The sequence below is a fragment of the Corvus brachyrhynchos genome, unplaced genomic scaffold (genome assembly GCF_000691975.1).
Source record: "Corvus brachyrhynchos isolate BGI_N302 unplaced genomic scaffold, ASM69197v1 scaffold229, whole genome shotgun sequence".
NCBI lineage: Eukaryota > Metazoa > Chordata > Aves > Passeriformes > Corvidae > Corvus > Corvus brachyrhynchos.
Genome location: NW_008240042.1, coordinates 8,006,193 through 8,019,401, shown reverse-complemented (window position 1 = coordinate 8,019,401; position 13,209 = coordinate 8,006,193). Strand labels below are relative to the sequence as shown.

The 13,209-nt window shown below is 37.3% G+C and overlaps 1 protein-coding gene across 4 annotated transcripts in view; it reads right to left on the bottom strand.

The window, feature by feature from the left end:
• The window catches only part of GRID2 (glutamate ionotropic receptor delta type subunit 2), a 698,771-nt gene that overhangs the window by 548,473 nt on the left and 137,089 nt on the right, over positions 1–13,209 (bottom strand). For all 4 annotated transcript variants that reach the window (XR_001865225.1, XM_008641318.2, XM_017744249.1 and 1 more), the window contains exon 2: positions 3,271–3,426. Coding sequence is in view for 3 of the 4 variants with exons in the window: in XM_008641318.2 (XP_008639540.1) it covers positions 3,271–3,426 (156 nt within the window). In the remaining variant the exon portion in view is untranslated. The remainder of the gene's footprint in view (positions 1–3,270; positions 3,427–13,209) is intronic.

The following is a 13,209-nucleotide window of genomic DNA, read 5'->3' as shown; positions in this document are numbered from 1 at the left end:
ATATTTTGAGACACTGCACAGAAGAGAACTATAAATATTGTGCAGTATTTTGTATTGATGAAAGAAAGAAAAAGAGGAAGGAACCTGCCATGTTGGACATTTCCACAGGGATCACTGTGACTTAGCGACTGGGCTGCAGCTTCCACAAGGGCGTGGGATGCACCACACTTGCTGTTGGCCCTTTCTGTGGCCAACAGAAGGGAAGACTAACTTTCCTAACTTCAAGAATTTCACCTCCTATTTCTATGCACTGGAACATGCGTATAAATTGTCCCTGAGGGCACTTCCAGTGATATTATGGGGCATGTCATTCATAGGTCTTCTAGGATAAAACCACTCAGCTCTGCTACAGTATCATCACCCCAATCAGAGCTGTTAATGAGATGCCCTAAGGTACAAATGGAAGACATTTAAGGGCACTGTAATAGTTTATGAAAAACACATTCAGAGAGAACAACACAGTACTGCACAGCTGGCAATCCTCTCAAATTATTTATCTTTACATCCCAAAATCATTAGGAAGTGTCGGAGTATTTCTGTTTACATTGTTTGGGAGTTACTTGCCAATTTCACTAAAAGTGAAATAAAAGAAATAATGCAGGCTGTCCATTACTGCATTATGAAAAATAACTCTGTACCTAACGTCTTGTTTCATGAGGTCTTTGCTCATGACTTTTTGGCTTTTTGAAATTCACAGTCCTAGGCAAATTCTTTATCTTTCTTTATTGACGAAAAGGGCAGTTTAAAGACAAATTTAGACCATTTTTAGACCAATTTTAAGCTGTTATTATGGACCTAATGCTTTAAATAAGGATTTTACCAAGCATTAAAAGTTGGGTTTTTTAAAGGCTATTCTGTAGTTTATACTATAAAAAAAAAGTCAAGACCTTAAAGAATTCCAGATATTGTGGCCTAAAACAATGCAAACTTCAAGCAGTTTATATAAAAACAATTAAAACAAACAATTAGTAAATTAAATAAATTGTATATTTTTTAACATTAGGCTCTGCTTCATAGGAGATTCCATGGACCTCAGGCTCAGTGCTAGGATTCCAAGGAAAGGGTCATGCTTGCATGAAACAGACAAGTTTGAGAATACTGAATGTCACACATTGAAAAATATGAGATTTAGCCTCATTCTAGTAATTCTTTTACAAATAAAAGACTGGAATGGCCTGAATGTTTAAATGAACTTTTTTTTTTTTCTGGTATTTAGTACAGTGCATTTTGGTAAGCATTTGTCAAAGTTATAAACCACATAATATGTGACAAAAGTTAGAGTGGTCCCCTTCCGTGCTACTAACGTTTCTAGAAATATAATTAAGAGCAGAGGATGAGTGATGTAAAGATACAGAGAAAAGGAGAAAGGCAAGAAACTGGTGCAAAGTACCTGAAATATTACACTGCAGCTTCTGCCTGTATTCAGTTAAAATAAAACACATTAACTGTGGTAAAATATTTTAACAAGCAAAATGTCACAGATATGTACGTGCAAAAGATGCAAACCTTTGTTCTTCACTTGGATTATTCCAAGCAAAACACAGGGCCCTTAAAAGATAGGGAATAGATTTGCTAGGCCTGTAGCTGCATTTGACCATGTATTCACAAGAAACAGTTTTTACTGGAAAATAGTGAACTCATCAATATTGCAACAGACCTTTCGTCTCCCCAACAGATGGTAATGAAATTTATGTCAAATCTGATCCATTCACATTTCAAATGTTGACTATACCAAGATACTTTCAACAATGACAAACACAACTTTTGCATAAAATAAATAATTGAATACTGAAATATTAGGTCATTAACTCTTTTGGAATGCTCTACTTTACTAGACACTTGCAGTTTCTCTGAATCACTAATAAATACTGTATTTAAAGCATAATTTCATTAAATAGTTTGCAACTACTCAACCACAATGATACAGGAAATTAATTGCTAATTTTCAGAGTTAATTAATGCTAACCACAGAGCATCAGCTAATATCATCCATCCTGGATTTAAAAAAAAATAAAGAAAAAATGTAGAAAGCATCTTTAAAAGATGGAGCTCACTTACTCATTTTCCCCTCTGAATTCTAAAAGTATCGAGTAGTTCCAGTTTCTATGTTAGCCTTTCCAGATGGAAAGAGATGGAATTGATTCTAACCGGAATACTTTCAAAATCACTTCTTTTTCTGCTTCAGTTCTATCAAGCACAGACTGCAATGCTTCTTGTTACATAGATCTATCTACTGGTAAAATTTAACAGAAGAAAATTGACTAAATTACTAAATTGTCAAAAATTAAGAATGTCATTGGTAAAAAAACAAAATAAGCACTAAAGGCTTTTTCAGTAGCATTGCCTTGTCAATAACCAATTGAAGCCAAACCTTTGACTACACAAATATTGAAGAAACTATTTGCGTATTTCCCTTAAATCTCAATGTCAATACAGAGCCAATAATGATATAGAAAATCATCAAAATTTACTTTTGTTGTTAAGAAAAATTTGGTAATATACCTTCAGTAAATAACTTTGGCATCTCAAGCAGCTGTTAGTGTGCCAGAACAGCAAAGAAATAACAAATGCTTAAACCCCAAATTTGATTTCGTATTTCTAAAGACTTCTTGAGCTGTTTTTCCAGAGAACTCCTCAGTCACACCAGTGATTTACTAATCCAGCTCAGAGGGATTTCAAATATTATTTTCTGTTATCATCCTGCCACTATTACAGGAGCCCAAAGTAGTTACATCATCCCTTGTCCAGTAATTGTGGAATGACACAAAGGTCAGGCTAAGAACAAAATCATGTTGGACACAGTCAACTTTCAAGTCACCAGGCTATCGTCTCATCCTTCCTTTAAAACATGTAACTTTTTCGGGCGTGCAGGCTGAAAAAGTTACCCACACAACAACCTATGTTTCCCAACAAATTGCCATTAGTTTCACAAAATTAAATGAAAAAGTAGCAAGAAGTAGTCATCATTTTGACAGTATCTTCAAAACAGGCTGGAAAAGAAGAACGATGTAGGCAAAGTGTGTCTGACTTCTTTATCACATTTCAACAGCCTATACACAGAAAATGGATAAAAGGTGACTTTATAGCTAAAAGTCACTATGACCAACACAAACCAAAGCAGCTAAATCCAAAATTAAATGTGCTATTTGATATTACAAAAAAAAGGAGCCAACAAAAATTACGAATTCCCATAAAGCTAAGAAACTATCAGGGTAATATTTTACATGTCACTGCAAAAACAACAGCAAGAGATCTCTTCAGTTGTCCTACCTTCTTGAACCGCCTGGAAAGGATTGTTGCCATCCACAAATGTCACTGAACATGTGATTTTCTCTGTTTGTAAGATTTCATCATTCTGGTTGAGATCAGCAACTGCCATTCGAAAAACTTCCTCATCTTTTTTGGCAGATTCATCAAAAATCGCCCCTGTGCAGACAAAAAAAAGAACAAAAATCACATTTCACCTTTCACCTGCAGTATCCCAAAGTATTAATCATAAGCACTTAAGACATATTTTGCTAGAACATCATCCCTTTCTCACTCCTTAAGAGCAGTTCTCTCTATACAGAGCCCAGAAATTGCTTCACAATATACACAGTTTTTACATTTTGACATAATTTAAGACATAAATTGAAGAGAAGCATTGATTCCAGCTAGAAATATTGGGGAAAAACCAGTTAGGCACAAAGCAAATTATCTGTATAAGAACACGGCCATGAAACGAAAATTGAGTTTCTTCCAAAAGTGCCATTTAATATATTGAATGACTACAGTGAGCTAGAATATACATTTAACATCATGTCTACTGACAATTAAAAAATATAAAGTTCAAACAATGTGAGACTAAGCCTAAAATGTTAGCAGCACTGGGTAAATGAGATAGAATTGTCACCCATGATCAATAGACAGGTCAGCAGCCAATATAAATTATTTCAGGTGTAATACCTATAGGATCTGCAAAACAACAGTTCCAGCTAATTGTCTGACTCTTGAGGCCAGTAAGTTAAATTTAAATGGTTAATTAAAATAAGTTCTGCCTTTAAAAAACTCATAGAAAGTGAATGTTCTGTCTGTTTCTTCACAACATTTCACAGAACATTGTAAACAGGGAACCAAAACACTCAAGAGGAGCTGGCAGAGTGAGAGTACCCAACTCCCATTTAGCCAATTCTTCACGTGTACTGAAAAAGAACTCCAAGACTGATCCAGAGGTTTTAAGCTTTTTTTTCTTTAAACTAGGATCACCTTTAACATCACTGATTTCCTATTATTTTACGCTTTCTTTTTGTATGAACTATTTATCCAGAAATAAGCTCCAACTACACTGTTATAGTCCTATGACAAATGCTAGATTGTTTAAAACCTTAAAATCAAGGCTGTTAGATTTTCAAGCACCTTTAAAAGCTTTCATTTCCAGGCAGTAGATTAAAGAGACAGAAGGGCTGGTTCAAAATCAGACTTCTGAAAACTGTGTTTATTTATTTTTGAGGGTCTGCTGTCAGTACAGAACTCAGCTAAGGCAGTGAATGTGTTGAGGCAGACAATGACAACAGAAAATAGTGATCATTGATTACTCCAGGTAAACTCCTGCAATCAGTGCTGGAAAGAACTGACTGCAATTCATTTAGAAGAAATGGCTACTTTAAGATAAATAAACTTCATACAAAGTGTTTACTGTGTTTTTCCCACTGACCTCCCACACTCATCTCCCTGCCAGCACCACTCATCCTTCATGAACATCATCTCCTCCTACAATCTGACCGCTTTGACTCCAGCATTTTCCCTCCTGAAGCTCCTACCATCTGGAACAGCTGTTCTTTACCTCTCCACCTCATTCACCTGTCATCTCTGTGCAAATCTCAGCTGAGAACATTCATTTTTCCCCTTGCCCCTGTTCCATTTTCCCTTGTTTTATTTAGCTCCATAAAGCAAAGCTGCACATGGCTGAGAACATGCTTGGTATGCAAGATGTTACAAACCCTGTTTTCTCCACAAAGACAGCTATTTGTGGATACATGTAGCATTTAAGGGGACAAAAAACTGTGTCCAAGACATGCCTAAACATGTTTCTAACCTCATGAAACTCAAACCAAACCCACAAAGGCTTCATTTTGAGGTTACACCTATACTAGTGATAATGACATAGCCCTGCAAGCATTTGAAGGATGGCTACTAAGTAACCAGGGTAAAATTAAGGGGGGAAAAAAAGAATTGGAAAATAATTATAGTAATTAGTCAAATTCTATCCCTGTAGTGTAATTCTGTCATAAATGCTACACTGTAAAGAAGTGAACATACATGGATTTCATACACACACACAGGACAGCTGTCAACTGTGTTGCAGAACAGCATGGCAAAACAAAGATCTTCCAGCCAACACTGCCGAGTACAGCTTCTTATTCAACAGATGGGAAATGTCATCTGAAGCCTGGCCTGGTCCCCAAAACAATTCAGGTCATTTATTGAGTAGAGGATACAGCAAAGTCCCAGGTAACTAGTTTTCTCTTGTATGTGTCATCATAAAAATCCCCTTCAGCACCTTTGCCCTTTCACTGGCTGCTGCCAAGATAATCCTGGGCTGGTGAATCCATCAAGGTTTCTCAACAGAGAAACCTTCTTGACAATCTTCTCTTTCTTTCACACACAGATATTCCTGATAAACTCCTATGCTTTTTCTCCGGTTTCTCAGCCTGAAACAAATCCTAACTCTATCAGCATCTGAAATGTAAGGGACTAGGTTAGATCAAACTCGATGTTGTTTTCACAAATGCTGCTCTTTCTCACTTGAGTACAATGCCTCCATTTTTGCTCTGACCACTGCTTATGTTTTTATAGCTCCATGTTTCAGATGCAAATTTCAAAATTTCTCCTGCAACCAATATTGTATCTGACATTTTAAAGAAACTACCTCACAGAAATGACATCACACACATTCTAGTGTAGGAGTATCTCCACAGGAAAACACATACAGGTGAATTGCAAAAATTAGTTCTAAACATAGTTCCTGTCTAAGCATCCAAGCAGGAATTAGATTGTTTTCCTTCAGAAACTCAGGCCTCATTCATTAGAGTATCTAACTTCTCTACGCAAAAACTGTTTTAAGATATAATAAAGATTGCACTGTTCCTTTCAGGAGATGGCAGTGCACAGCAGCACATGCATTACAATTTCAAACAGCGATAAGAGAAATTTTATTACATAATCGATTCTCAAAATTTAGTTTCAGTTGTTATATAAAATTGAAAACGAAAAAACAAAAGAAAGCCAAGCCACAAAACCCCTGAATAACTTTTAAATTGTTACTATTCCCATATATATAATTTTATGTCCCTCTTTCAGCTGTATTTCATGAGTCTATATATGTCTCTGTATTACAGAGATAGATGGAAGGGATATTATTTTTGCTTGTTTTCTAAAAGAAAATCTATTTCAGTGAAAAGATGGAAGGGATTGTTCACATTGTGTTAACATTGCTGGAATATTTCCCTTTCACTGTCATTTCAGAAATTATCCTCTAGTAAACAGGATTGATCTTTCTAATGTGAAACAGGTATATCAAAATTTTTACATCTAGCTCCTTTAACTTTTACCTAGGGGTTAACTTAAACCTTATGTATAAGGTATGATTTGCTCTTGCCAAGGCCTGAAGTCTGAAGATTTTCTGTGTATTCTTTCAAATACAGTCATTCAACCAAGTCAAAAAACCCAAATGAACAAGTAAAAGTTATCAGACTTTAAAATTACTTCCATAGTGAGACCTATATGCTCTCTCATTTCTTCATGTAGAGCTGGAAATGAGAGAACTGGGATGACCACAGTACTTACTTGGAGCACATGTCTAGAATGAACCCTTTTGGCCATAAGAAAAATTGTTACAGAAAGTAATAACAGCTGAGGAGGAAAAGCAGATTATTTCTATAGATACTGTAAGACACACTAGAAAAATGATGCAACACTATTTACAAAGGGAGAAAGTCTTCAAAATTATACAAAAGTAATGCTGTTCATTTTTCTTCCACCCCCACTGCTCATCTCAGCTAGAAGTGGCCTCACACTAAACATGTCATTTCTAACTATGCTCAAGGAGCATTCCCATGATTGCATCAAGAGCCGACATGCTGACACAGCAACTACTCTGCACCAGCTTCCCCCTCCTGTTTTATTAGCATGTCATTACTTTCAGCTTTATCTCAGAATCTGGATGAGGACAGCACAAACATAATTCTCTTCTGGCTTTTTAAAAACCCTCAGCACATCAATAACGTCATGTGGTTTAGCAGAGAATTCTTTGCATTCAGCCATGCCACCAGAAATCTGTCATTTTAAGTTAATATAGACAAAATTAGACGAATGCTCAGTAAGTTCAGATACTGATAACATCATTGGAATGGTTTTTCAATGATCCCTTGTCCCACTGACCCATACACACAAAAAAAATATAATCCAAATTAAGTATTATCAGCTATTTCTAGAGCGATTTGAGCAGTCTTGTGGAATCAGTCCAGAAAACAAAAGTGTGAGAGAAATGCATCATGATGGCAAGTGCAAAGCAGGAAGAGATTTAAACCACTGCTTGTCTTTCTATCAACTAAGAAAGGACAAAGTCCGCTGCTTGCAATGTTCTCACGTGTTATAATTTAATTACATATGGAAGTGTGACATTTCTGGACCTCAGTGCCCCATACTACCCTCAGAAAATAAAGTACCTTATTTCAAAGAGGAGGAAGAGCACATGGATTAAATACCATTGTGAATTGAGGTCACAGTTCAATTTCGGCACGTGTTTGATTTTCACCTCCTAACGTTGCACACACACCCCTCACCAATAAAAACCATATATGCTTTGCCCAATAATTTACCAGCTCATTCCAGGAATGTTTGGAGAGAAAAGGAAGCAAATGGGAAAGTGTATACATAGGAACTTTTTGAGCAACTCTCTCATGTTCTCAGCAGCTCCTGATTCTGTGACAGTTCTCTGAGCCACTGGTATTGCCAACATTTTCCAGTGTCTGAATCCAATTCCACTGTATTTTCTCAACTGCTGCAATTGAATTATTATTCTGAATGAGAAACTTAACACTGCTGCTGGGAGAAGGATGGCCATGCTGTTAATGCTCAAAACAGGAAGCTGGGAGTTTTGACTATTCATGGCAGATCTCATCTGAAATGTCCTTCAGATCTATGAGCTCCTTGCCACAGGTCCGGCTCCACAATATGAAATAAGGATATGAGACACTAATTTCTGGAGGCCTCAGTAAGACTGGTATTTGAGAACCTCAGATACATTGTGCAATCAAATCTCATGTTATTTCTAGGCCATGTGAAGGTCTGGTTGGGAAAATGTGTATCAAACTCATTCATTTTTAACTACAGTGGCAAATGCCTGGCTGTATCGCATACTATCATATCTGATTTACTGAATATATCCATACAGCTTTAGTAGGCCAATTATAATGGCATTATTGTCAACAAAGAGAGGGACTGCAGGAGTTGTAGAGAGGGGCTGCAGTAATTTAGCAGGAATTTAGGAAGTCACATACAGAGACTTGGCCTTGTGCATGCAGCTCCCATTACCATGGTATTCAGCATGCCCTCATACAATTGGACCCTAAATTTCATTGTGACACATTTAGAGCTGCTGTTAAGTTTCTCTGTTGACTGATAGGCAGCTGAGTACGTGCAATCACATCTGATTTTGCCAATGAAGGGAAAACAGCGTCCTTTGTCTTTGTCTTTTAAGCTGTTTTAGAAACCCAATAGAAACAGTACTGTAAGCTTAATTTTGTCATTGCAGCATAAAGGCAGTTGAACTCCTCTGCTTCCTGTATCAGGAGGGAGTTCCCAGCAGATATGTCCTGAGCCACCTCGCACATCAGGCTGCAGATGCCAGCCACGGTACAGGGCTTGGCCACTGAGCTCCCCAGCGTGTGGGGGGCACGGCTGGCTCACCTGGGGCCAGCGTGGGGCTTTAGCTTAGGGCACAGTCAATCCTGCGCATCTGGAATCGTCAGCCTCGTGTGTTTGCTCCCCAGAGCCTCCCTACTCTGCACCACAGGGATCTCAGCACCAGAGTGCATCTAGGTCAAGCTGAAATTTTTGAAAACACTACTTGTTTGTTCATTTTAATTTTTCAAGACTTTCACAGCTCCCATGATGACGTTAAAAGAGACAGCAAGATAGGCTGAGGAGCACCTGCACCATCTTCTGCAGAGAATGTAATGTCTCCATGTCCACCAAACTCTAAAGATAAGATTTGTGTTTCTACTTTATATATCTCTTATTTCAACGAGCACAGTAAAGACATTGAGCACTACCTTAGCACATATCTTCTACTATTTATCATCAGACACGTAAAAAAAATTAAAACAATCAGCTTAAGAGAATGTACTTGCCACACTAATGTATAAAAGTTCTACCTATAACTTTAGCAGCACAGATGAGATCAGAAATACTTCCCTTCAGTTTCTTGATTACCACTGATGCAAGACTGATCAAATAACAGAAGCATCAGGCCTACTGTCATCTTTTTAATGGACTTCTGTAAAGGTTTGCTTCTGATAGAGAGGAGCAGATATTTTTCCGGACCATGAGCAATGCCCATTTCCCTGACATCAGTAGCACTGAGTGACCATACATTACATATGCCTGTGTACAAATTGCTGCTATCTCCAGAACGCATTCCTTAAATAACAACTGCATCCATTTTTAATGGAATGAAAAAACCCCCCAACAAACAGCAAAATTATTAAATACAAGGTCCACATATAACCAGAATATGTGGAAAAAAACCCACCCCAAAACAAAACTCCCCATGTTATTTTCTAGGGAAGCCACCCTCCCTACAAATCTTGTCCTCCCTACAAATCTAGTTCTGCAGTCTGGCGTATGTACACAAATTGTACATTACTGGTATTAATTAGAGAAGCTAACTTTTTAGCTGGACATAACAATTAAATCAGACATTTAATGACGTGGAATGGAGAATGAAAGTTTTCCCTGTTCCCACCCAAGTTAAGCAAATGCTTTTTGAATGCACAAACCTAAACTTAGGTATATGAATAGTCTCTCTCAAGTTACATCTGGAAACAAGACTGCTGAGCTTCATACAGTGCTTCCAACTTTGTATGGCACCACTTACCTGAACCATTACCCAAATCACAGTCCATTTTTGTTCCTTTTATAAGCACTTAACCCATTTTCAGAACAGCTATATGACTGGAATATCATGGAAGTGATAAAGCAACTCCTTCCCTTTATTGTTTTCATTTTCTAACTTGAAATATTTGAAACAGAGGCAAATGAGGAATTTTACAGGTGTTTCAATCCTGCAAATTGCTAGAGGCAAAGTCTGTTTAAAAGACAGTCAGAAAAGTGCAGCTATCATCTAAATACAGAAATGTCTCTCCATTCTTCTGCCAAAACATGGTTGTTTTTCCATGTCCCAATCTCACAGTAAAACAACCGATGCAGTTCCGCTTGGCTTTGAAAACTGATACTTGTTTTAAATTATTTGACTTCAGGAGGGTATCCCATTTTATTACACCTTGTCCTTTTTGTTATCTCTAGAGTATCCCAATCAAACTTTGGAAGTATGGTGGCTTGACAGGTTGACAAATTAAATAAAGACTTCACTTTTTAAGCTTTTCTGAACAGATTTACATGCAGTGGGAGCCAATGCTTCAGGTGTTGTATGTCAAACCTATAAATTATAAGGTGATAGAGAATTTCTAGGTAAGATGAAACACAAGCCTGAAGATATGGAATCAATTGTCTTTGCACTGCCTTAATTTAATTTTAATATGATTGGAAGCAGTCTGGAGTGAGTTCATTTGCACACAATTGGTGCTAGAGTTCTCTGGAGCTCAAGAATTTTTGAAAATTACTGTTCTGACAGTTTGCAAGACCAGAATGCATATGGAATTTTTTCTTCTGTTTAATTCTACAAGAACATTGTGGATACACATCAGTGTCATTGGGAATTATGTTCACATTTGGAAAGAACAGATTCTAAGATCTTATCCTCCTTATTTACACTGTCTGTCAGGCACATATGCAGAAGCACAAACTCCTTCCAATCACCATTGAATTATTTTAAGCTCATCCTGACAGATATTTCTAATTGTTCTCAAGTTCTAAACCATCATTTTACACTTATATTTAATGTAGCAAATGGTACAGTTTGTCAAAATCATCTGCTGAGTCTTGTTAATCTCATTTAAAAAACAGCTGTCATTTGCCAGTCCCTTTTGCTGATGTGTTATTGTTGGCTACCAAGTACAAGAAGGAGGAATACAGAGGGAGAGGAAGGCAAAACATTGTAGTCCTACCAAGAAATGCATTTTGTAGGATGTCATGAATTGGAAGGGACCCACAAGGATTATCAAAGTTCAACTCCTGGCCCTGCACAGGCCAGTCCCAAAAACCATATCATGTGCCATCAATTTTGATGCTTTTTTTTCTATGCAACATATAATCAATGGCATCTTAAAAGGCGACTCTGGAAAATCTCTAGCTAAGTAATAAAGTCCCTTCCCAATTGCTTGACATTCTCATTGACTTAAGGAGTCCTCAAGTAGAAAAGGGGTGTAAAAACTACTATATCAAAGAAATAACAATTGACATACACCTTGTTTTTCTTTTTAAGAGCCAACTAATTGATCGCACAAATTGCAGAGCCACGAAGTATTCGTTCCTGCAGACTGAAAAGTGCTGCACAAGCACCTGTTGTGCCATTGGAGACCACTAACTACTTTTGTAAACGCAGCAGGGCACAATATTATCATCATATAAACAATACATTTTATACACAATGTACCTTTCACAGCGTAAGTGTTAAGATATCTTCTGTGCACTGTTCCACTATAAACTTGATGTGGTGATTAACTACAGTGATAATATCTTCACATTCATTATGCAACAAATGAGCTGATAATAATGAGAAGCTTTTCATGTTTTCTATCATATCCATAACTATCAAGTTAGGGTCTAGCTGTGAAAAGCATCTGGTTTGGTAGATATACTTGCCATATTATTAACATCCCATACAGAAAGCTAATGTGATTATCATAAATTTACTGTATGGTATCCACATTCTTGAAAAGGATATTAAAAAACAACCTTATGATGTATTTTCAGAGCTTGCTTAAATGCTGGTTTAAAACCGCAGCAAACACTGATTCTATGTTCTATTTCATCAATTTTATTAGCCCCTACCTGTTAATGAAAGAACACTTCAAAAAGCGTCAACAAGGATGACTGTATCCTAAAAAACAACTCCTAAACAGTTGTTAAGCTTTTGTCGTTGCCTACCGTCTTCCACTCTCATACTTGTTGTTCTGCCTCTGTGTACAATTCTGCTTTGTAATTTTTGAAAGACAAACTAATGCTTTAATTAGTCAAATGATGCAGACTGCTAGGTAGAGATGAAGAGAAGTCTGCTGCCAAACCATTTCTTTATGACATGAGGCAGCTGTAGCACCTCACTCCTGTAGCAGCTGAACTTAGTGGAGAATGAGGTTCCAAATCTCCTGGAGATGTTGTTAATACACAAACATATGTCTGCGTACACACACACAGATGTGAAAGTGCAAAGATTAGAGCGTGAGGTTTTTCTGGGGGGTGGGGCACTTTTCTGGTTTTTCCTTCCTATTTCACTTGGAAATTTCACAAGCCTTTTGCTACTAACAATTTAATCATTTCAAGGAGTACAGAAGCCTGGCTTACAAAACTGAAATACAGGTGTTGACACTGAATATTGCCACTGGGAGGGTGTTCCAGGGATAAGGGATTATTTCTTGATTACCACACGGTGTACAAACTCAGCCTCCTCTTCCCTCTAAAAAAATAAGACAGAGGTGCTGAGTCATCATGCCACAGACCCACAGAATGGTTTGGGTTGGAAGGGACCTTTAAAGACCATGGGGAGGGACACTTTTCACTAGATCCAATGATGGAGCACGCACAGCTTGTCTGAGTACAACAGAGAAGTACAGACAAGTAACCTTTAAATATATAGCTTTTTAAAATCTATCTGATACAATGTGTAGTGATATGAATGCCATGGCTAAGAATTAAATAACACAGGGAAGAAAGCAGGATTGAGAAGCTGTTTTATGAGCCTGACTGAATATGCAAAAGCAGACTCTGAAAATAATCTCTCTCTTAAACAGCTCTTCTATTCTGCTGGAAGAAAGACATTCAGCAAATTTA